At 41.5% G+C, this 23,481-nt stretch overlaps 1 protein-coding gene across 1 annotated transcript in view; it reads left to right on the top strand.

Annotated features, from left to right (window-relative positions):
• Positions 1-1,577: 1,577 nt before the first annotated feature.
• The window catches only part of cacna1ea (calcium channel, voltage-dependent, R type, alpha 1E subunit a), a 35,474-nt gene continuing 13,570 nt past the window's right edge, over positions 1,578-23,481 (top strand). The window contains exons 1-23 of the mRNA XM_087172813.1: positions 1,578-1,728; positions 3,266-3,456; positions 5,750-5,853; positions 7,763-7,878; positions 8,118-8,171; positions 9,520-9,561; positions 10,834-10,929; positions 11,116-11,325; positions 11,511-11,623; positions 11,812-11,924; positions 12,319-12,450; positions 13,103-13,172; positions 13,369-13,486; positions 14,333-14,400; positions 14,633-14,724; positions 17,578-18,486; positions 19,003-19,247; positions 19,793-19,904; positions 20,180-20,309; positions 20,867-20,926; positions 21,595-21,701; positions 21,937-21,948; positions 22,139-22,235. Coding sequence (XP_087028939.1) covers positions 1,596-1,728; positions 3,266-3,456; positions 5,750-5,853; positions 7,763-7,878; positions 8,118-8,171; positions 9,520-9,561; positions 10,834-10,929; positions 11,116-11,325; positions 11,511-11,623; positions 11,812-11,924; positions 12,319-12,450; positions 13,103-13,172; positions 13,369-13,486; positions 14,333-14,400; positions 14,633-14,724; positions 17,578-18,486; positions 19,003-19,247; positions 19,793-19,904; positions 20,180-20,309; positions 20,867-20,926; positions 21,595-21,701; positions 21,937-21,948; positions 22,139-22,235 — 3,324 coding nt within the window. The 5' untranslated portion in view covers positions 1,578-1,595. The remainder of the gene's footprint in view (positions 1,729-3,265; positions 3,457-5,749; positions 5,854-7,762; positions 7,879-8,117; positions 8,172-9,519; positions 9,562-10,833; positions 10,930-11,115; positions 11,326-11,510; positions 11,624-11,811; positions 11,925-12,318; positions 12,451-13,102; positions 13,173-13,368; positions 13,487-14,332; positions 14,401-14,632; positions 14,725-17,577; positions 18,487-19,002; positions 19,248-19,792; positions 19,905-20,179; positions 20,310-20,866; positions 20,927-21,594; positions 21,702-21,936; positions 21,949-22,138; positions 22,236-23,481) is intronic.

Raw genomic sequence — 23,481 nt, forward strand, 5'->3', positions numbered from 1 at the left:
GTGTACGCTCACTTACAGAAATAAAATCCTCTGCCACTCTTTGGCAAAAACATGTCCTGAACTCCCTCTTTGTTATTCTTCTTTTTTTTTTTTCTTTACCTCATCTCGCCATCCATCTCTGTCTCTCATCCAGGTGAAAGGAGAATAAATGTGTTCAGGTCACTGGAAAATGGAAAAACAGAAAAAGAGTCAGAAGTGCAAGTATAATTGGGGAGGGGATTGAAAAACAGGTAGAGGAGGTGGTAGATGAGAGGAGAGAGGTTTAGGGATGAAGAGCATCGTATGAGGGTGTAAAAAGAGAGAAAAGGGAAGCAGGAGGGCAGACTAATGAGGAAGCTTTTCTTCTCCACATCAGTCTGAGGGCTGAAGGCCACAGAGGTATATTTACAGGATGGGGGGAATAGAGGAGACAAAACAAGACAAACAAAGTGAAATGGAACTTCTGAAGGACCCTGGCTTTGTATAGCAGATAAAGGATCGATGTGTGTGTGTGTGTGTCCATGTCCATGTGTTTGTCCATGAGCTTTATGTCTCTCCAGCCTAAGGGTGTCCTGCCTTCCCTTGATGGAGCTGCTTTTTTTTGTTCTCCTCCTAAATAACTGTTGTCACAGCCATCCTCCCACATGCAGGGAAACAGCCAAAAGCCCCAAAAGCATCCTTGTTGTTTTCTCTTTTTACTCTGCCTGCTGGAGACCCTCACATGTTCACACTCCATATCTAAGCACTGCAGCCATCCTCCAACATCGTGCGTGATGGCCTGTGTGGTGTGTTTATGTGTGTGTGTGAGTCCCCTTTTTGACACAGCTCCGCTCAGCTTATAAACCGTAAAAATTGTAGCATTCATATGCATCTGCAAGACACTGGCAATTGTGCTCCGTCTCTCTGTCTTCTGTTTGTGTGGGTTTGCATTTGGACATTTGTATGTCGTGTTTACCTCTGTAGGATCCTGGCTGCAGCAGGGGCACATATGAACATCTCAGTGGACCTGAGGACTCTGAGGGCGGTGCGAGTGCTTCGACCCCTCAAACTGGTCTCAGGCATTCCCAGTAAGTACCACTAGTAATATCTTTTCATGACAGTCATGGTCATTTCATTGAATTTCAACAAAATTACAAGAAAACATATGTTCTCACTTTCCTTCAATAGTATGTAGCCATGCAGATAGTTATAGTTTTGGTTCTCTTTGACCAGGTTTTGAGATATTGGCCTCTAAGATTCCTCAATACAATAAAGACAAATAGATTTTTGTTTGTGATGCACACACAAAACAGAAAAAAAATTACATTTCAAATATTCTATAAAATCTCAGAATAAAGTGAAAAATGCTCCTCACATTTTTCAGAGCCTGAGGAGACAAATCAAATCAGTATTGCAATGGTGGAACCAGATAATCTTTCCACTTTTGCTTGGGAAAAAAAATTACTTGAATGTTGACATTCTACTAATCAATGGATTGACTGATCATTTAAGGTCTACTAGATTTTTTTTAATCATTATTTACTGTAAAGTAAGCCTTAAACGCAGTGTTTTCACGTTAATTCTGCTGGTCACTGTGTGCTTTACTTCCAGGTCTGCAGATAGTCCTGAAGTCTATAATGAAGGCCATGGTCCCTCTGCTGCAGATCGGCCTGCTCCTGTTTTTTGCAATCCTCATGTTTGCCATCATTGGCCTGGAGTTTTACAGCGGCAAACTGCACTTCACCTGCATACCACAGCCTGGGATACTCGGTACAGACACACTCATAGTTTATCTCTATAGTATACAGGTACACACTGTTACACACAGCACTGAAAACATATTACATGATGCAGTCAATGCATAGTGGTGCATATTTATTCAGTATGCACAGTATTTACCATATATCTTTACATATTTGAACTCATTCATACAAATTGACCAATGACTGTAACCACTTTGACTACAATAGTTCATGCTCTCAGTTTTAAGAAGCTTTCTATGCTCTTCATATGTAGACAAAGTAAATACACATACACACACATGGACAGATATTCCCATCCACGTTTCCCACAGACAGCGAGATGAGGAGATAGAAACATAATATTTGTACTCAGTGAGTCTGTTAAGTGTATTTAGACACACATGCACATACAAGTACACAATTTTTTACACTACTCTATTTGTGATTGGAGCCAATAGTGACATCCTGTTATTACTGTTATTCAAATGTTTTTATTCATCCTAAGCCAAGATCTAATTTGAATTGCATTAGAAAACAGGAAATTGTCTCAACACCTCTACCACACACTGATGGCATGGATGACACAAAAGAGAACAATTTGTGGAAAGGACCTGACATGTTTGTGAATAATGCATAAATGTGAACCAATAAAATAATATTTTAAGAACTATTTTGAAAACAAACTGAGTCACGGAGTGTAAAATCAAAGAGACAGGACTGAGCTCACTCAGTCACTGGTGTTATTGTTCACTGTACGTTTATGTGTGGGTTTATGTCATGTATATTTACATAGCTCTTTAGGAAAAAGCTCTATTGTCATAATCACAAATGCATACACACATGCGTACTCACAATGGCATGCCAGGCTGCACCTGGAGACTTGATCAAACCAAACAGTTTGCAGTTTTGTCCTGTATAATTAAATCCTGTATAATTAAATCCAACAAATGCTTTGTGCCACAATAGCTCATTGTACATTCACAGCTGTCATTAACCTCCGAGCTGTCACACTGAAGCTGAATGGACAGTTAGATAACACAGACAGACTGATGTGAGTATTTTCTATCAGTGGATGGTCACATTACTGTTCAAACAGGTACTCTCCTCTTCCATTGTTTGATGGAGAGTTTTTTTAATTTATTCCTATGGTGCTATAACTGTGGTCTAAGTCATTCTTGCTGTACACTCTGAGATGTGACTTTATTGAAGATTTAACCAATAAGACGTCTGTGAGAGAAGAATTCACTGTCACACAAGTGAAATGACGAGCAGTAATGACGGGCATCATTGCTCACTGGGTACATAGATTGGTTTAAACTTTGTGTACTTGAGCTAAACGACCAGTAGATATTATATTCGCAGATTCTATTTGAAAGATGTTAAATCCATGATTGCTTTCAAATGACAGTGATCACTATGGTAGTAACTTTTTGATGCCAGAGAACATTGCAATGCATTGGACATGGGACGTTTGTTGTCTGACTTAGGAACTTTGGTCTTATGTATGACTTGTAACATACTGTATTTTTGCACTTTTTTCTCTATTTACGCACCTCTCTGTTCAGAAAACGAGACGGTGGACTCCTCTGAGTTTGAGTTCCCGTGTGGCGTGCGTCAGTGTCCAGCCAAATACACTTGCAATGATACCTGGATTGGCCCAAATCACGGCATCACCCAGTTCGACAACATCCTGTTTGCTGTTCTCACTGTCTTCCAGTGCATCACCATGGAGGGATGGACCACTGTACTCTACAATGTAAGACAGCTCACATGCACATGCACATACACGTGTGCCACTCACAATATTTTTCTGGATTGCTGCAAATTATTGAGGTGCAGCAGTGTTTTGTTTCAATTTAGACTCAATTAACCCTAATGAACAGAAGTAGCTTTGGCTCCAGCACACTGATGGTTGCTGAGTGGATGTCTGCAACCCCTGCATCCTGGTCTCTCAGGCTTGAAACTGCAGAGTGCTATGTTGATTCCTGTTTTGCTCTCAGTTTGCCATTTTTATTCCCTCAGCCTTGAGAAATGTATAACCTCTTTGAACATGCGGCAAGGCCTGAATAGAGATTAGACTGCCCGCCTACTAGCTATGAAATATGGCACACTTAAGTATCTCTTAGAAATGTAATCTAGAATTAATGACTTTGTAAACATCTGCTATGTATGAATATGAGCATGATGAGTAGGTTGAAAATATGTATATGTACATATATATCTGAACATTTTGAAATCCCCCAAATGGTAGAAAAGTAAACATGAAAGCACTATGTATCATATTGCATCTCACAGAGACATGTTCAAGTAATGAGCATTGAGACCAGTACTAATGACATTTTCAGCTGTAGAGTAACTGTCAGACAGGGATGAAATGTTGCACCATTCTTCACAGGCACTGTCAGAGTGAAAGGAGCAGGCGGGCAGACGCACTCAGACAGTATGTAGACAGAAAGGCAGGCAGTGGCACCATTTGCTAATTTGATGTAGCTGTTGCCTGTATGACCATTCAACAAATCAAGTCCAATCATGTTCACCTCTGCTTGCAGCAGAGCAGAAATAGAAGATCCTGTTCACTATAACAAACCATGAGAACAGCATATTACAAAAAGAAAAATGATCATCCTGGTCATGTGGGTCTGCACACTTTAGAAAAGTCACAGTATGCGTGGATACTCACTGAACACTTTAATAGGAACACCTGTACCCATGCTTCTTCATGCAATTATTCAATCAGCCAATCATGTGGCAGCAGTGCATTGCATAAAATCATGGAGATACAGATCAGAAGTTTCAGTTAATTTCACATTAAAAAAAAGTGATCTGAGTGATTTTGACGGTGACATGATTGTTGGTACCAGACGGGCTGGTTTGACACACAACAGTCTCCATAGTTTTTACTCAGAATGTTGCATAAAACAAAAAACATCCAGTGAGCAGCAGCAGTTCTGTGGACAGAAACACCTTGTTGATGATAGAGGTCAGAGGAGAGCGGGGCAGACTGGTTGGAGCTGACAGAAAGGCTATGGTTACTCAGATAACCATGATTGTAGTGAGCAGCAACTACATGGCATGGCTACTCCCAGCGTGGTAATGCACCATGTAACTAAGCAAAAGTCGTCTTAAACTGGTTTCGTGAACATGACTATGAGTTCAGTGAACTTCAGTGGCCACCCCAGTCACCACATGTGAATCCAATAGAACACATTTGGGATGTGGTAGAATGGGAGATTGGCAGCATGAATGTACAGCTGACAAATCAGAAATGGTGTGATGCAGTTATGTCAACATGGAGCAGAAACTCAAAGGAATTTTCTCTCTTTTTTTTTCTAGTTTTTTTTTTACCTCAGATTATGCTAGTAAAGCAACAACCAGACACACACACTCAAACACAAGTGCTGAGCCAGGGTGTACTTTGTGGTCAGCTGCCTGCTCCTTCAGTTTTTATTGAGATGGATGAAGGCAGAGGATTTGCCTGAATGATTGTATTATGTTGTCTAAAGTGATGCTAAATGAGCTCTACGATAAACGAAGAGGGACGAAGGAAAGAGACAGACGACCTGCTGCTAATGTGCTGCTGACCATACAGGCTGACTGTGATAATTACTGTAGTCAATTTAATCAACATTAAATACACAAAGTGCATCTACGGTATGAGCACATATACAAAAAAAAATACACTCTTTTGCAGGCGTGAATTTGTTTATGTGCACATGAATATCCTGGAAAAAACACTCACCATGTATACTTTCTCAGGTCCACGTACTTTAAAGTAGAGATGTAGCACAGTGGTTCTATATTGGCTTCATACACTAGTTGTTCACAGAATACCTCCACTCTCCTCCACACTCTCTCTGCGAGGCCGGAGCAGATCAATACACATGATGTCTCTGTTCGAAGCCCTGCCTGCACTCAGGCTCGAACCTTCAGCAGCCACCCAAACACCTACACTTGTGTATTTCTGTCTTGTATCCCAATGGCAGCATGAGTCGAGTCTGCTCCCGCCTGACTTGATTTTACTGAGTTTAAAACTTTTTTTGATGTTTCAGACCGACGATGCCTTGGGCCCCAGCTGGAACTGGCTCTACTTCATCCCTCTCATCATCATCGGCTCTTTTTTTGTCCTGAACCTGGTGCTGGGAGTCCTCTCTGGGTAGGTTCACTCTTAAGTACAAGTTCAATCCAAGTTCAGTTTAAACTCATCAAGTTGTCAGCCCCTGATTGCCAGACAGACTTAAACTATGTCTCAGTTAAGGGGCAGCTGCCTATTTGTGTCTCAGAAGTGCAGCCTGTGGCATGTCCTTGGTGCTCCTTATTTGCCGTTGCAGTCCATTGCATCATGGTCAGTGATTAAATGGTGCATTCAAGTCGTCTTTGTCCACTTATGAAGTTGGCATAAATCATACTGTCACATCATATTAACAAGGTATTAGTGTGGTCATCAGTCACTGTTAAATACACAGCATGATCTGTATTAGTAAAAAAAAAAACTTGCTGTAGAATGTAATTAAAGGTACCAAAGGATAAATGCCTCTGTTTTGTTGTTGTTGTCAGCCTGTCAAAGACATAATCACATCGAAGAACCCTTCTATTATTATTAGAATTAATTGCTTTATTCATTGGGTCATCTGTATATAAGGAATCATGAAAGAACTTTAGACACCAGCCTGATTAGGGCAAGATAGCCTAAAACATTTGGTGAATAAAGAAAGAGTGAGACTGTGAGACATGTTTTATAAGTTTGATGGACTTGCACTGAAGCTCTCAGTCGTCTGCACCTCACTTTGTGCGGCTTGTCAAAGAATAGAAAATTGTTTTATAAACATCCTGCACATGTTGTATATCACTGCCTAAAGCATTGCAGATGATTGGACGTTATAGTATATTGATGTGGGCACCATTACAAATTTAAAACACTCCAGATTATAGGGATGGGTGTGGTGCTAGCAATGCCTCCATTTACAAGAAATGTTTGTCACTGGAACTACAAAGATCTGTGCACTGAGGGAGCTCATTGTGGCCTTAAATCCAACAGATGACAAAGAGGATTAACTTAACTAAGGACTGCTCAACTGCACCATTCCTTTTGGTCTCTGTGAGTCTTTTATAGAGTGGCCACAGGTTTAGCCCCAGTTTCAGGTCCTCCAAAGACTACACCAATAGGCCACATCCTTTGAAGGAGGTATCCTATGAAATGGGTTACAGGTATACAGTCAGCTGGTTTTATACTCCTGTTGATTTACGTTATGGCAACCTAATCTGTAAGACAGACAACACACTGTAACTGGCTTTTACACTGACTTGGAGAGTGGATGGGGCAGAAGCTACTGCTAAGCAAAAACTTGTTTTTTCAGTACATGGTGTCAAAGCCTGCACAAGTTAATTCATTTTTTTGAAAAGGTTAATGGTCGATCCATTGGCATTATCTCCTCTCCTCTCCTCCTCTCTTCTCTCCTCTCCTCTCCTCTCCTCTCCTCTCCTCCTCTCTCCTCTCCTCTTCTCTCCTCTCCTCTCCTCTCCTCTCCTCTCCTCGCCTCTCCTCTCCTCTCCTCTCCTCTCCATTCCTCCTCTCTCCTCTCCTCTCCTCTCCTCTCCTCCTCTCTTCTCTCCTCGCCTCTCCTCCTCTCCTCTCTTCTCTCCTCTCCTCTCCTCTCCTCCTCTCTTCTCTCCTCTCCTCTCATCTCCTCTCCTCGCCTCTCCTCCTCTCTTCTCTTCTCTCCTCGCCTCTCCTCTCCTCTCCTCCTCTCTTCTCTCCTCCTCTCCTCTCCTCTCCTCTCCTCCTCTCCTCTCCATTCCTCCTCTCTCCTCTCCTCTCCTCTCCTCTCCTCTCCTCTCCTCCTCTCTTCTCTCCTCGCCTCTCCTCTCCTCCTCTCTTCTCTCTTCGCCTCTCCTCTCCTCCTCTCTTCTCTCCTCTCCTCCTCTCCTCTCCTCTCCTCTCCTCTCCTCTCCTCTCCTCTCTTCTCCTCTCCTCTCCTCTCCTCTCCTATTCATCCCCCTGAACACAAACTCCTGATCCCTCAAAGAGTAAATAAAAGATACTGCGGTTTGGGTTGTTTCTGCAGGGAATTTGCCAAGGAGAGAGAGAGAGTGGAAAACCGCAGGGCCTTCATGAAACTGAGACGTCAACAGCAGATTGAGAGAGAGCTCAACGGCTATCGGGCCTGGATCGACAGAGCAGGTGGTTTTAGTTTAGTTTAGTTAAGTACAGCTCAGGGGACAATAATTTGGCTCTTGATGAGAAATGGAAAATCAGTGTTTTCACTATAAACTTTATGACTAATCTTGTCAATTATGGAACAAAGGACTATATTTTGCCACAATGGAGCTACAAATACAGTTACCAGACATGCCAGTATATCTCTTTCCATGCTGCTGTCCCGCTCATTTCTGATCATACTTTGACTTTTTGCTTTCCAGAGGAGGTGATGCTTGCTGAGGAGAATAAGAATGCAGGACCTTCTGCCCTTGATGGTAAGAAAGTTTGGTTTTGTTTAGTTATATTGTGCACATTGTCTTTCTGCTCCCCTCACATTGCTTCACATTATGTCTCAATTTTGAGCTGTTAAATGTGCTTTATAAAGACTATTCAGGCATATGCTATACGAGTATGTGTTGCTTATTTGTCTGTGATTGTGTGGGGTCAAAACACAACTTATTTACAATACAGTTAAAGGAATAAAAAAGTTGAATTACATTTTGATCTAATTGATCAGTTTGAGACGGCAGTGTCGTTTGGTTCATCAGTCCAGACTGAAATATCTCAACCACCAGTCAGTGGATTGCCATAAAGGGCAGGAGGTTCACATTTGTTGTTTTGAGTAAAATGTCTCAACAACTATTGGATAGATTACAATGAAATTTGACACAGACATTAATGTTGCCAGCAGGATGAATCCTAATCACCTTGTGTTTTCATCAAGTGCTACCATCAGGTCAGAATTTAATTTTATGACCAAACTGATGACATTCCCATCAGCCTCAGCTGCACTTTGTGTTTAGAGATAAGAAGCTAATATTAGCATGCAAACACACAAAATTAAAACAGTGACCATGGTAACGTTGTCATTGTGCGTATATTAGCATGCTGAGTTAGCATTTAGCTCAAAAGCATGTGAAAGCACTGCTATGCCTAAGTACAGCCACTGACTTTTCATTTAGTACCATCATCATACAGTTATATACTGAAGGTGTAAGATGGTGAACATATTATTATTATTATTATTATTATTATTATTATAACAGTCTGAGATCAGCATATAGGTATCAATACACATAGTGAAATGTGCCAAAAGTTGGGTGAGCCTATGGAAATCCAGTATCAATGAAAATTATATTATGATTTAATGTTATGCCCTGCTGTGAGTGTCAGGCTGTGCTGTCATGAATCTTACTGTAGTATTTTCATTGTGAGTATGTTAGCATGCTGATGTGAGCACCATTGTGCCTATATATAAAGCTTAACAGAGCCACTAGCATGGCTGTAGACTCCTGGTCTTGGTAAAATTTCTGAGCAGCTGAGCTGGAAAAAATTGACAAAAAAAAAGTTTTTCGTGGCCCCCTTTTGCAAAATATCAGGTACTCAGGATGTGAGCTGCCCATTCTGTTGCTGCCATGGTTCATTTACACAGATCACCATTACAACTCACTCTACAAATCTCAATGCCACATAGAGAACATTAGCACTGATAACACTAAATCTGCCACTAGGCTCGGTGCCTCACAGACAGCTAAGTACCTGCTCTGACCCTCTCAACTCTACTTTGACCTTTCCTCCTCGCTAAATCAGCAGGGCTTTTATTAAATGTTGATTGATTGGCAGCTCTCAGGAGGCTGCCAGAGTGGAGTACAGGTGGTGCCTATGGTGAGAACCGTCCTCTGCTCTCTCCCTCACCAACTTCACACTCCATTTGCCACACACGCTGCCACTCAAATGCACACATACAAACACTTTTGACATAGAAAAAGGAAAGAAAATCCTTGTTCAATATGTTTCAGTCACTTGAATTAGGTAAAAAAAAGATAAATGATGCAACTCTATAATAAAAACAGACAATGGCTTCAGTTGTGATGGAAATAAATGCAGAAGCTCTGATAGCTTTGACTAAAAAGAGAGGTGGTGCACTGTGGTTGCCTTAGCAACCTCTTGTCTGAAAAGGCAGCAGCATGCATGTGTTTGTTGTGTGTGTGTGTGTGTGTGTGTGTGTGTGTGTGTGTGTGTGTATGTGTGTGTGTGTGTGTGTGTGTCTGTATACGTGTGTGTGTGTTGACAGGACTTGGTGTCCCTGCCCTTAGCAAACACTCCTGTGTGTGTGGAATGGCAGCCATATTTTTGTGTATCTGTGTGTGTTTGTGCGTGTGTTTGATCAGTGTCTTATTAAAAAAGTCCTCAGGCAAATATTGACGACATGTAGATTCAGAAATCACAAGGTAGTGGGAATGTGTGAGAGGGATAGGTTGAAAGGTAATCATAAACACATCTGTCAGTGAAAAGTTCAAAACACACTCATCATACTCACCTCGGCATGTACACACTGCACGGCACGGACACTGTCCCCACGGCTTGTCACTGTATGGCAGCACTTGTACATGGCTCAAATATAAGAGATGCATGGACCGTCAAGTCGCCTCGGAGCATGGTTTGCTATCATGGTGATCATAAAATAGCAGCAGAAGGTTTGCACTGAGTTGTTTGGATCATTACACTAACATTAAATTATCATTTGTGTCTCTTTCAACTGCATCATTAATGAGCTCAACTTTCCCTTTCAGCTAAAACTTCACAGGCATGAGCTTTTCATGCAGAGGCTCCTCATCATCATCTTTTCATCTCATTATCAGATTCCACACTTGCATATTACCTGAGTCTACCTAGGGATATCTTAAAAATGTAAGGGTGATCATACACAGCGCAGTTTTTTGGGCCATGTTGACGTAAAACCACAAAAAATCTATTCAGTGATTCAACATGATGTCTTCAAGGCCAAAATACTAAGCACTTGAACAGTGTTGCCCAAAACTTGTCCTTGTGTCACTGCCCTCACAGTGTGTTCCCTCTAATTTCACAGAATATAAGAGTCATACTGTCAGAGCAGCTTGTTCTGCTACCTTTTTTTACATCATGCTTTGTCCACAGTGTTGAAGCGAGCCACCACCATCAAGAGGAGAGGCATGGATGTGGTGTGTCGAGGGCAACCAGGGGAGGAACAATATGGTGACATCTCCTCTGTGGGTGAGTGGGAGTCTGAACATGCTCGTAAATATGGGCACATAAACGGTAAGGCGTACTCCATTGCATAGTTGATACTGATGTAAACATCAAACTGTTGGAATCACAGTTCAAGATTCACAGTGGGAACATGTTGTACAAGTACTGTTAGAACACAATTTTCTCTTTACCTCCCCATTTTCCCCCAAGGCATCCCAATGGCAAGAGCAAGTATCAGGAGTGCCAAGCGGGGTCCTACAGCCTATTTTCGCCGGAAGGAGCGTCTCCTCCGCATCTCCATCCGCCGCGTGGTGAAGACACACACTTTCTACTGGACAGTGCTCGGCCTAGTCGCCCTCAACACGCTGTGTGTGGCCATTGTTCACCACAACCAGCCCCTCTGGCTGTCGAACTTCCTCTGTGAGTCACACTTCATTTATGTACCAGCTTGGAACAAGAGAAGTGCTCAGGCAGTTGATACACCTTTGTTGTCCACTCTGTAACAGCTGTCGAATAACGAAAGTCGAAATCATTGCTTTATCGTATAATTGCAATCATATATATATGATTAACAATATAAATTCCTGTTTTTGTTTTTGTTCCAGACTATGCAGAGTTCCTGTTCCTCGCTCTGTTCCTGACTGAGATGTTCCTGAAGATGTACAGCTTGGGACCACGCCTCTACTTCCACTCCTCCTTTAACTGCTTTGACTGCAGTGTCAGTACTCTGCCTCCCTCTCTACACATCTGTTTCTCCCAATATTCAACTTGTGTACTTAAATTATGCAGCATTAGCTTTCACTTCCTCTGTCTGTGTCTGTTGCATAATGTTTCTCTCATTCTCTTTCTCTCCTCATCGTCACCTTGTCATAACTGTTGGTACACATCGGTTTGTTATCTCTTTAGGTAATTGTTGGCAGCATATTTGAAGTGCTGTGGGGTTTCTTCAGGCCTGGGACTTCCTTTGGCATCAGTGTCCTGCGTGCTCTCCGTCTGCTGAGAATCTTCAAGATCACCAAGTTGGTCTCTTCCTCACCTTTTGCCATCTGTTCAAATGTTTACACGGAATATTTCACAGTTGACAGAAAGCTTTTGACAGAAAACTAATATTAAAGTTTTGTCGGTGTCGTTTTGCTGGAGATTCATTCATTAAAAAATATTTACATAGGAAACAACCCATTGCAAACTCCCCCCAGACACAAAACAAATTCAAACCGAAGATATACATGGCAATATCTATATACCCATGACATTCATATTGCTTCCAAAAAGCAGGTGAAATGCTTGAAAATGAAATGCTTTTGCTCTTACTTTTGGGGTTGAAACTATATATCATGGATTACAGTAACAGAATTATTCACTTTTCACTTTACTTTCTTTTTTCCACTAACATGGCATTTTGTGACTGTCTAGGTATTGGGCGTCTCTGAGAAACCTGGTCGTCTCCCTGATGAACTCCATGAAGTCCATCATCTCCCTCATTTTCCTTCTCTTCCTCTTCATCGTTGTCTTTGCACTGCTTGGCATGCAGCTCTTCGGTGGCAGGTAACAATAAAAACTCATGAGCAATCATCCGAATAAATACTAGCGCTTATAGCTCTGTGCATCATTCCTAATGAGTTCATAAAGAAATTGAGTAAGGCGACGAACTAGCCAGGCAGAGACAGGAATCTAATCAATCTGGCTTAAAATAGAGACTGTTTTCTCCTACTCAGCTGGGTAGACATGTCCTGTGGTTCCACTAAATACACATTCACAAATAAAATAAAAAAACAAGGCTGAAGTAGACATAATGGTTCAGTAGATTACTCTTTATTGAATACACACAGTAGAAAAAAGAATAGATTGCCCTATGGTTCACAGTTGTTTTCATTATACCGAGACACCGTGTGAGCTCTGTAGAGAGTTGAGGCTCTTGAGCCTTTGTCACACAGCCATTGTTGCTTGGTTTTCCCTCAAGTCGAAGGCCGTTTTCCACAAGCTGTCACTTCAGTAAAGACTGGCTGAGTTAGACAAGCATGGCCTTGTGTATGAACTGCCCTCTAGAATACAGAACACACAGAAAAAACAAACTCTAGCTCCATCAGCCAGCCAGTCAGAGAGGAGGAGGATTGATTTTCTCTGACTGAAAAAATAAAATAAATACTAGACCCAGATCTTCTTTTTAAAGACCGTATGTGTCACATCTTTTTCACAGGTTCATCTTTGAAGACTACACCCCGACAAACTTTGACACCTTTCCTGCAGCCATTATGACCGTCTTTCAGGTCTGGAAATAAACCTGACAATTTATTGCTCTCTATTTCACACACCTTCATTACAGTGAATCACAATGTACCAGAATTATCCATTTTTAGTGTAACAGCATTTTAGCAAATATGGAGTTTATAGCTAACCTCAGCAGTTATGCTCTGACTAGTTTTATAGATGATATTCTGTGTGATTGTGGATGTGTTTTCTCAGATCCTGACTGGAGAGGACTGGAATGAAGTTATGTACAACGGTATTCGCTCTCAAGGTGGAGTGAAGTCTGGCATGTGGTCCTCCATCTACTTTATAGTGCTCACGTTGTTTGGAAACTGTATCCTTCATCACTCTTTGCCTTCTTTTCATTGTGTAACTTAGATTATTTTGTATTTAGTAAATGTTTTTGCAATTTTCCCTTTACAATTGTCACTTTCTTTGTTATTGTGGAGTAAGTCCCATATTTTCCAGTTAATTTCCTGGAAACTTTCCTGGTATTTAGTTTTAAATTTCAAGGATAATTTTTTATTCTACATTTATTAAGTACCTGCTCGTTATATTCAGGTTTTTCAGTAAAAACAAGGAATTTGTAGAAGGAAAGTGTATAGTTCATAAGTAGATTTCAGTATCCATCACTTTCCTAGAAAGAGTAACAACACTTTCTCCATTTCCCTTACAGTGTGTACCAAACTGTATAGACCTCAATTTGAAATATTCCAGTAATTAACAGCTAAGTGCCGGTAAATGTTTAGGAGAGATTTCAGGAAATTAGGTAGAAAATATGGGAAAATCAAGCGTCACCGGGATATGACACCTGAAGTAGTTATGTTGCTGGACACCTGTTGAATTTAATCCCATATGTCACTCATCTTTCAGCCCAGGTTTCATCCACCAATTTAAGAAAGGTATCTGGATCTCTTGGTTTGCACAATGTTTGAGGTACTTCACCAGCCATTTCATGCCAAACAGGTAACCTACCACACAGTCTGCTTGTGTGAGGTTGAGAGCTAAACGTGGCTGCCTGTGATCTGATTTTATACTTGGGTTACATCACACAGACCAACTGAGCTGCAGAGGTGCAGTCTGGGTTGTGATTATAAGTGGAATCTCCAACACTAGTACCATTATCTGTCTCTGAACAAGGAGTCAGTGTTGTGTCAGTCCTTAACACAGGTGTGACCAGACACTCTGCTGAATGTCTTCTTGGCCATTGCTGTGGATAATCTTGCAAATGCACAAGAACTTACTAAGGTAATAAAAAAGTGAATAACAAAAAAGCCTTAACTGAAAGAACAAGGCTGGTCTTGCCTGCTTTTATTCTTGCAAGAACCTGTTACTTAATGCTAAATAGTTTTAATAATCTCTCCACTCTGTCATGTCCAGTTCTGCTCTTTCCTCCTTTTCACTTAAGTTCTGTTTAATTATTTAAACTCAGATGATACAGCTGTTCAGCTGCCTTTTCCTCTTTTCCTCTTTTGATCAGGATGAAGAGGAAGCAGAGGCGGCGTTCAACCAGAAGCACGCTCTCCAAAAGGCGAAGGAGGTCGGACCATTGTCCTCCTTCATGTCTTCAGAGTAAGTGCTGTATGCAACCGCTCTCCCTGCCTGACCTCTTATCTCCTCCCTCTGTCTCTCTCCTCCTCTCCCTCCCTCCTTCCTTCCTTCCTCCAGGGAGTGTCTATATAGGACTAACCCACAGTGCCAACACTTTGCATGAGTTGCTGTAGCCTCCAGCAAATGGCGAGTCTATCATTTGGTGCAGTAGATTCGGATTACTAATAATGCAGAACAGTTATAGAGGGAAGCTAAGGGTCATCAATACAGAGCCTCAAGTTGTGCTGATGTGTAAGTGCTGGTTTGTAGCACTTAAATGTGACTTGGAGCCTGTTTAGGGAATCAGTATTTGGTGCTGTCCCACTAGAGACTTATTGATACGTCTTTACTGAAAGGTCTACTAACTAACCTCCGCCTGCTCCCACCACTGTAATTTTCTCCAAATTGAAGTCCATGTCTCCATGGTTACTGGTTCCACACCGGGTTGGGAGGTGCTTATATTGTTGTCATGGAGATAGGATTACTCAGTGTCCAAATTAACATGGTGTGTCCATTACAGTAATATACTTCTGTACTCAGCAAAATGAAAGTTGTGACTAGGAGAGAGTGTAAGGAAGTGAAATAAGTGTGCGCAGGCTTTGATCTGTTGAAGTGCTCTCACTTTAATTCATAAAGTAACGCGACCTTGTTTTCTCAATGCCCAGGTTTCCTGCTTGCAAAATAGGTTTTTTTTCTCAGGGTTGATTGAACAGTGCCTTGTCATAGGTGGTGGAAGTGCATGTGCATGCACAAGAGTGGGGACCTCTGGCTCAGTATGCACGCTGTGTATGGACAAACAAGCAGTTTGTTGCATGGGCATGTGGAAAATTTCACAAGATAACGTTTAATTAACATTAAATTATGTACCTTCTTCTTTCTGTCCTTCTGTCTTTCTTTCCTTCTTTCTTGAGGCCTTGCCATTTTCATAAACTTTACTCAATGGAAATTAAATTAAAGCAAAACAGAAATAAAAGTAGGGATATGCATTAGTGTCAGTTGAGCCAGCTGAGGGTCAGGCCCTTGTCAGAGCCCATAGAGAGGACTGGAATACCATGGGGTCGTCTGGGCCGCCATCTGTATTCAGAAAGGACACTCTGAACTTTAAGGGTTTCTGGTCTCAACTCTGATGTCAGCTATGAAACCCCCGACAGTAACTGCCCCTGCTGACCCTGAAGAAACTTGCATGACAGCATTTGCTCAATAAAAAAAGAGAGATGCAGCATGTTGGAGCCTGATGATAATTTCATTTTGGGAAGGCATGCGTCTGGTCAGCATGATCAAAGGAAGAAAAACAGAAATTACACACACACACACACACTCACTGAGAATTCTCTTGACGTACAATACAACAAATGATAATGGGACTGTAATATTTGGATAGTGTTTTCAGTGTGTGTACAGTTTTTCTTCCACTCTGAAGTCTTTAATCCCACACCCAAGTGCTCTTGAGTAGTCTGAATATTTAACCTAATATATTGAAGCTCCGCACATGAGTTTGGCTCTACCAGCATGTCCTGAAAGAATGCAAACGTGTGAGTGCTCTGAGGTGGCAGTGATGTTCAGAGCTGCATCCCAATGTGATGGTTTTGTTCAAAGGGTATTTAAATATGTACTCTTCCCCTGTGTTTGCTGATGGAGCCCATCTCTGTGTTTTCTACTTGTGCCCATACTGTAGCTCAGACTGTCTAATCTATTAAAGATGTCTTCTTATCAATGTTGCGCTTACTGTTGATGTTTATGAATGTTGTTTAATTGTTTCTAATACTGCTACCATCTTGTTTGTCAATGTGCCGCTTGGCTCCAATGGAGACACACACCAAAACATCAGGAGTCCAGTCCAAATTTATCCTTTATTCATTATAAACGTTAAAAGGACGGATGTTTGCAATGGAAATTATTCTATCGCAAACAGGCTGCATGATGTAGCAGTTAAATATGAAATTAATAATTCAACTGTGTGTGTAGTATTCTAAAAGAGCGGTTTTACCCTTAAGCGATGAATAACGAATATAGAACAGCTGGTAAATGGCATTAACAATCTATGTTGTTGTTGGTCTTTGTGTGAAAGGCCAGTTTATGATCTTTGAGGATCGTTTGCTGTGTGTCTCCTGGCCTGTTTTGTCTCTGCTCACAAAAGCACTAATGTCTTGTTTTCAACCAATCGCTCATTGATAACACGGACCACACAAGAGTCCACGCTCCAGTAAGTAACACTGTCTGTTCAGCTCTCTGAATCTCTTACTAACGCCTGTCTGATTTTCATAAATGGGTAAATGTCCCAGACTCATCCTGTATAGCATTCTGTTCATGCTCTGTCCTGTACTTCCAAACTCTCCAACCTTATTTGACTATTTTTTTTTTTTATATCTTCACCACTGATTTCATTCTGCATCTTACTCTTTTTGTTATCAAAGTCACACAACAATTCCTGGCTTGGTTAATTTATCACCTAACATTGTCATCGATCCAGTAAATTGCTTCATGTTGAAATGAAATAGCTCTTTACTGTTAATAAGGTGCTCAAATATCAGACCAAAGCATTTGCAATGCACTGTGATGTTAATTTTTTGGTACATATGTTTTGATTTCTAATTTACATAAAACTACTTTTTGTTTCATTAGAGAAAAAAGGGAACCTAGAGAGTCCATCAACGCACATTTGGAATCTGCTTTGAATCAAATCTGCCTTTTAGTGCTGACACAGCATGCAAACAAAATCATTTCGTACCTCGATCAATAAATAACAATAAAAGTTAAAATGAAAATAGTGTATATATTAAATATAAGTTGTCTTCTTCTAGATATTGACATCTTGCCTTGTCCTTCTCTTCTCAGGGGAAGCCGTAGGAGGCGGCCCTACCTGTACAGGAAAAGAGCCATCCACCGCAGCCGGCCTACGTACTCCTGCTCCCTGGAGGAGGCGCATGGCAGCGTCAGGGAGGGCCGCCCACCCCCACCACTCAACCCCTCTAACTCTTTCATGTCCAGGGGAGAGAGAAGAAAAAGGATGACCATGTCAGTTTGGGAGCAGAGGACCAGCCAGCTGCGGAGACACCGCCAGATGTCCAGCCGAGAGATCCTGTTCAACAGCCCCAACGAGGAGAAGGACGGGCCTCCTGCTTCAGCCCAGGCCCAGCATGGACGTCCAGTGTCGCTGCACCGCAAGGCCATGCAGAACACGCCATCCGGGAGTTTGAAGCACCTGACAGACCCATTAGCCTCCCCCGCCAAGAACCAGGCTTCAGGTTCTGTGGATATGCCGCCGGGCACCGCCCTCTCTGGTAACATACCTGAACCCCCGATGCCAGAGTCACTGGATCCCACAAACGTGCCCCTTCCTGATGCTTCTGTGTCTATGACCATGCCAGAGCCTCCCGAATCAGAGCCCGTCTCTGAGAGTAGAAAACTGGGTGTTAATCAAAGTCACAACACTGTCAGCGAGCGTCGGAGCCCCAGATTGAATGGCGATCGCCAACATAGGGCAGTGAAGAAGTTCAGACCACCAGATATCATTGACACGCTGACTCCTGAGATGGGAGGCCTTGGCGCGATCAGGGACAGGAGGGCGTTGCATCAATATGACCATCAAAGCGGAGCCAGGAGTCAGGGGTCATCTCCCGGGAACGGAAGCCACTTGGCAAGTCGCTCGGTCAGCAGAGAAAGGAAGAGAAACCCAGGGAAAGTAGAGGAGAAGGAAGTAGAGACCAAAAAGGAGGAGGAGGTGTCCAAACCTGTGGAGAGCAGGTGAGATAAAACAGCTGTTCATCCAGCTTGTTTTTCAGTAGACATGTTTGTGTGGCAGTATGTTTCACCTTTGATAAACATAAACATAAAGTCAACAGAGACAGAGAAATGATTTGGAGACGAGAGGGGAATGAGATGCAGCAAAGGTCCGGGGTCAGAATAATCCCAGGATGTCACATTTCTATGTTTAATGCCAGTGATTTTCAGTGACCTGGCTGTGACCTGGGGATGTTATGTAACAAAATACAGACATCACTTTTTGCGTTTTCTCTATTTCATAGCATTAGAAGAGAGGTGACAGGGGAAGGGGAAAGGGGTGGTGACATTTAACAAAGGTCCCCAGCCGGACTCGAACCTTGGGACATTGCAGTTATATGATCACTGCAGTTATATGCCCTTAAAGACCTGGCACTGCGCAAACCAGATCCAGCTTTGAGCACTTGTACTGTACTGTACTGTAGATAAATCACTGCCCACCTTGCCTTTCCAGTAATGTGTCTCTCTCTGCATCTACAGACAGGGTGACCAGAAGGAAGGAGGGGACACAAACCCACCAGACAACCAGAGCCAAACTGGTGACCAGTGTCCTCAGAAGCAGGAAGAGTTTCTTCAGCAATCAGACACTTCTCCACTTGCCATCCCAGAGGACGACAAAGAAGAGAAAGAGACAGAGACAGAGCAGGACAAATCTCAACTCAGCTCCAGTGTGATCATCGAGGTGCCCAATGTTCAGTCATGTCTGGAGCTCTCTACGATCACAGGTATTGGCGCAATTTTCATGGTTTTCAGGTGCTGATTAGATTTTTAGTTTTTTTGTATTTGGCTTTCATGACTCATGACATAACTTCCCTTATTCTTCCTTTTTGCACTTAATTGGGACAGGGTTTAATTTCAAAAAAGTGGTATAGATGATCCACAAGTGCTCATCAGTGTGAGCCCCTCCCACATCTCACTGGAGGAAGACACCGCTGGAAATGTCAAATTTCTCCTAAAGTCTTGAGCAATATTTGGTTCTGAATAAGTCTGTGATGGGAAATAACCCATTCATTTGCAGAGTCATGTTCATCTTAGGCAATAACAGCTAGTTTAAATTGTAGCCTCCAGAGTTCAGGCATTTTGGGAAGTGTTGAGTCATGTCACCATCTAAGCTAGTCCCCACAGTTCTCTGATTCGGCTCACCGCTGCTAGACTCAGTCGATCCTCACTGGTTTCCAGATTTAAATCTTCTTTGTATCGTCTTCTCAGACTGTCCTATTGGGAAATGTATGATGCGACTTCTCCTTCTCCTTTTCCTGTCCTTCTCTAGTCAACAGTAAGGACCCAGAAACCTGTAAATCAGAGAAGGAGGAGGCAGAGGAGACAAATTCTGTCAACACTGTGACTCCAAACAGCATGTTCATCTTCAAACCTGATAACCCGTAAGTTTCTACCACAGTTTTCACTACTTCTCCCATTGGAGCAGACTTCTCACAAGAATCCTTGCAGCAGCGTGGAGTCTTTATGTGTAAATTTGCTCAGAATATTGTAACGTCACATGTACTGGGAATAAATTGACATTTTTTGCACAACATCCATGTAGTTTGCTCCTGCTGCTATTAACTTTCAGACAGCTTAAGCCAGCACAGTGTTACTCTTACGACATGGTACCTGACCCCTGGGTCACATCTTCACTCTGCCATCTGCTCTCTCTCAGGGTGCGTCGAGCGTGTCACTATGTGGTGAACCTCAGGTACTTTGAAATGTCCATTCTGCTGGTTATAGCTGCTAGTAGTATAGCACTAGCTGCTGAGGACCCTGTGGCTACCTCCTCTGACTGGAATAAGGTTTGTGTTCACATTTAGCTCATAAATCATCTGTCTGACACTGCTGTAACGTTGATAACTTGATAGAAGAGTATTTCTGTTGTCTCACCATTGCCTGAATCAATCTGTTAACTCCTGACATGAACATGATTTCAATCACTCTTTATCTGCGCCTTGGGTCTCGTAGCCTGCTTCATCTAGGCCAAGAAGCAAAATAACCATAAAGGAAAAAAAAGAAAACATTTCTTTAAGTGCGTTGCTGAAATTGTTTTGCAAAGGGCCACTAAGGTGACTTGATGGGAGGCAATTAAATTGCTGATGAGTGAGGCTAATGAAGCCTGAGGCACACTGAGCCTGGATGTTTATGGGAGGAATGAGACTGATTATCTTGTGTTGTATTACCACCGTTCAAGGGGACTGTTTCATAGTAATCCACAAGCTAAGAGTCTGAAGTAAAATCAGATTCCATGAAATCAACAACAAGAATGATTTATTTCATCTTTTAAAGAAGGACTCATTTCAGTTTTTTTGTGTTACATCCTATTTGTTTTTCTGATTTTCCTGTTTTATTGTTGTAGGTTCTGCGTTATTTTGATTATGTGTTCACCGGAGTCTTCACATTTGAAATGATTATAAAGGTGAGTACTTTTACTGTGTAAAAATAATGATGTGTCACTGTGAGATGACTGAGCACAAAAATGGTGGCAAAACATGAAAATATACCTTTTTTGAGCTCCAAACTGCGGAGCCACAGAAACTGAGCCGTACATTCCTGTTTGCTTCTTTCTTTTTTTTCCAAGTTTTTTTTTGGGGCAGTTTTTGGCTTTATTCAGATAGGGACAGTGAGAGAGTGACAGGAAAGTTGGGGAGAGAGAGGGGATGACATGCAGCAAAGGCCCATGGGTAGGTATCGAACCCTTGGCCGCTGCGGTAAGGACTGAGCGTAAGTGGTACACGTTATACCAGTTGAGCCATGAAGATTAAGTTAACTTGCATACTGTACTTCTACAAGCTCATCTAAAGAGTGATTTTCTTTTCTTGTTTTATTTCAATAATTTTCACAATTCTGTAAAAGTAAAAGTAGCTCGTAATTTATAAGAAAAAAAAGACTTGGAAAAAAATATCCATTATTTTGTGTTGCAGGGAAAAAAAAATTTCCTCTGCCGTCGATCATCTTGTGACCACTCAGAAATGCGACACTTTGTGGCAGAGTAATAGAGTAATAAACAGCTGTTCAAAGTTGGATCCATGCAAGGAAACTGTAGAGATTTTTTTCATTTTTTACACACCCTTGTCTTATCCTCAGATGATTGACCAGGGTCTGATCCTCCATGATGGCTCCTACTTCAGAGACCTGTGGAACATCCTAGACTTCATCGTTGTGGTGGGAGCACTGGTGGCCTTCGCCCTCACGTCAGTCACATGATTTAATTTGAAAACTAACATTAACTTATCATATGTCCAAACATCAAAGTGTCTACAAATCAACAGTATTTTGGCTTTTACACTGTAAATGAGTGTTTCATTTGATGTGTTTGGGCACAGAGTATTCATCGCTTCCATTTTGTTTATAACTGTTGATATACATGTCCCTCTCTCCTGTTTTTTCTTCGTCTGTGGATGGTGCCCCTGTGGGAATGACCAGCAGCAATGTGATGGGGTAAAAGCCACCATAGTCTACCTCTCTTAGAGATATTAGCATCTTCAAACATGCAAAATTCGTAACTTAAATCGAATATGTCAGATTACACTTACTTTAAAGATGGATGAATAAGGTGGATGGTGTCTATAAATGTGTTACTAACTGTGCTGCTGTGTGTGATGTTTACCCTCTCTGTTTTGCTGTACAGAAATAACAAAGGACGAGACATTAAAACCATCAAATCTCTGAGAGTGTTGCGTGTCCTGAGACCACTGAAGACCATCAAGAGACTTCCTAAACTCAAGGTTGGAGACGCTCTGTCTTTGATATCTTGGTTGTGTTCCCATACTTGTGTTATTTATATATATTTCTAACAATATCTGCCATTATGAGCTAGTTAATAAAAAGATAAAAAACTAGACCAAGTGATCAACACCTTAAAAATATCAAACAGATGATACAAGCTGCACAATATGCTGTCTGTGAAGTTTTGGTTAAAAGAGATTTTAACCATAGTTGTTGTTTTACATTTTATTGTACAATCTTTCCATCCTTTCGTGTCTTTCCTGATAATGTATTTTGTCAAGCTTTAAGTTTTATCGAATGAGCAACCTTACAGATATATACCTTTACATATTAGTAGTTTTTCTCATCTCATTGTCCACACACACTGACAGAAACATAAACTATCGCTTAAAGATGCTTCCTCTTTCATTTCTCATAACTATAATTTGCAGAGACAGGACAAGCAGACAGGCGAGGTAGTAAAGCATGAGGTGACAAACTGTGATCGTCAGGGCATGAAGACATGTTGTCAGGGCTGGGATCCCCAAACCTCATACGTATTCTTTCTACAGGGAGAAAACAGAGGAGAGGCGAGGAGAGATCACAAAACTAAAAAAGTCATACATATTAAAAATAAATAAGGATAATGCCTGAAAATGAACAAAACAACATATGGTCCACAGTGAAGAACAAATCATATAAATTGGAAACTGGGGCAGAGAGGAGGTAGAATGAGGAGTGGGAGGTAGTTAAAGAGGAGAGGGGAACGTTAGAAGTGAAGGTTGGAATCACACACTGTCTGGAGGACGGTCTGTATACGAACAGGTAGTCATCATGGGATTGCAGCTAATATCATTCACTCAGAACTACCGTATATACATTAACAGTTTCACTAAGAGAGGAAGTATAGATCTTTGAGTTAACAGAGAACATTAACTGTACCTAAATGTATTTTCATTTACAAACAACAAATTGTATTCTCGTTATATTACTGATGAGCATTTTTCAAAGCTTACAGTATTTCTTTAGAGTGATGTATCATTTTTCAAGCAACGACTAGTTTCATACCAGTAAAATCAGTCATTATGATCTTGGCAACAAACAAGCAAATATTAATGTAGGGAATAGGTTAATATGTTTGTTTTACGTGTTTTCATGCATTAAATCGGTTTGAGTTGGACAAAAGCTAATTGGTAGATTTCCTCACAAGCATTCAAACGAAGCAAAGCTCAGTGATTCTGAAACTTTGTCAAAATGAATTTGTAC

Source organism: Seriola lalandi, unplaced genomic scaffold (genome assembly GCF_002814215.2).
Source record: "Seriola lalandi dorsalis isolate HSWRI2012SDOR001 ecotype SW California unplaced genomic scaffold, Sedor1 jcf7180002053835, whole genome shotgun sequence".
In the NCBI taxonomy this organism is placed as follows: Eukaryota; Metazoa; Chordata; class Actinopteri; order Carangiformes; family Carangidae; genus Seriola; species Seriola lalandi.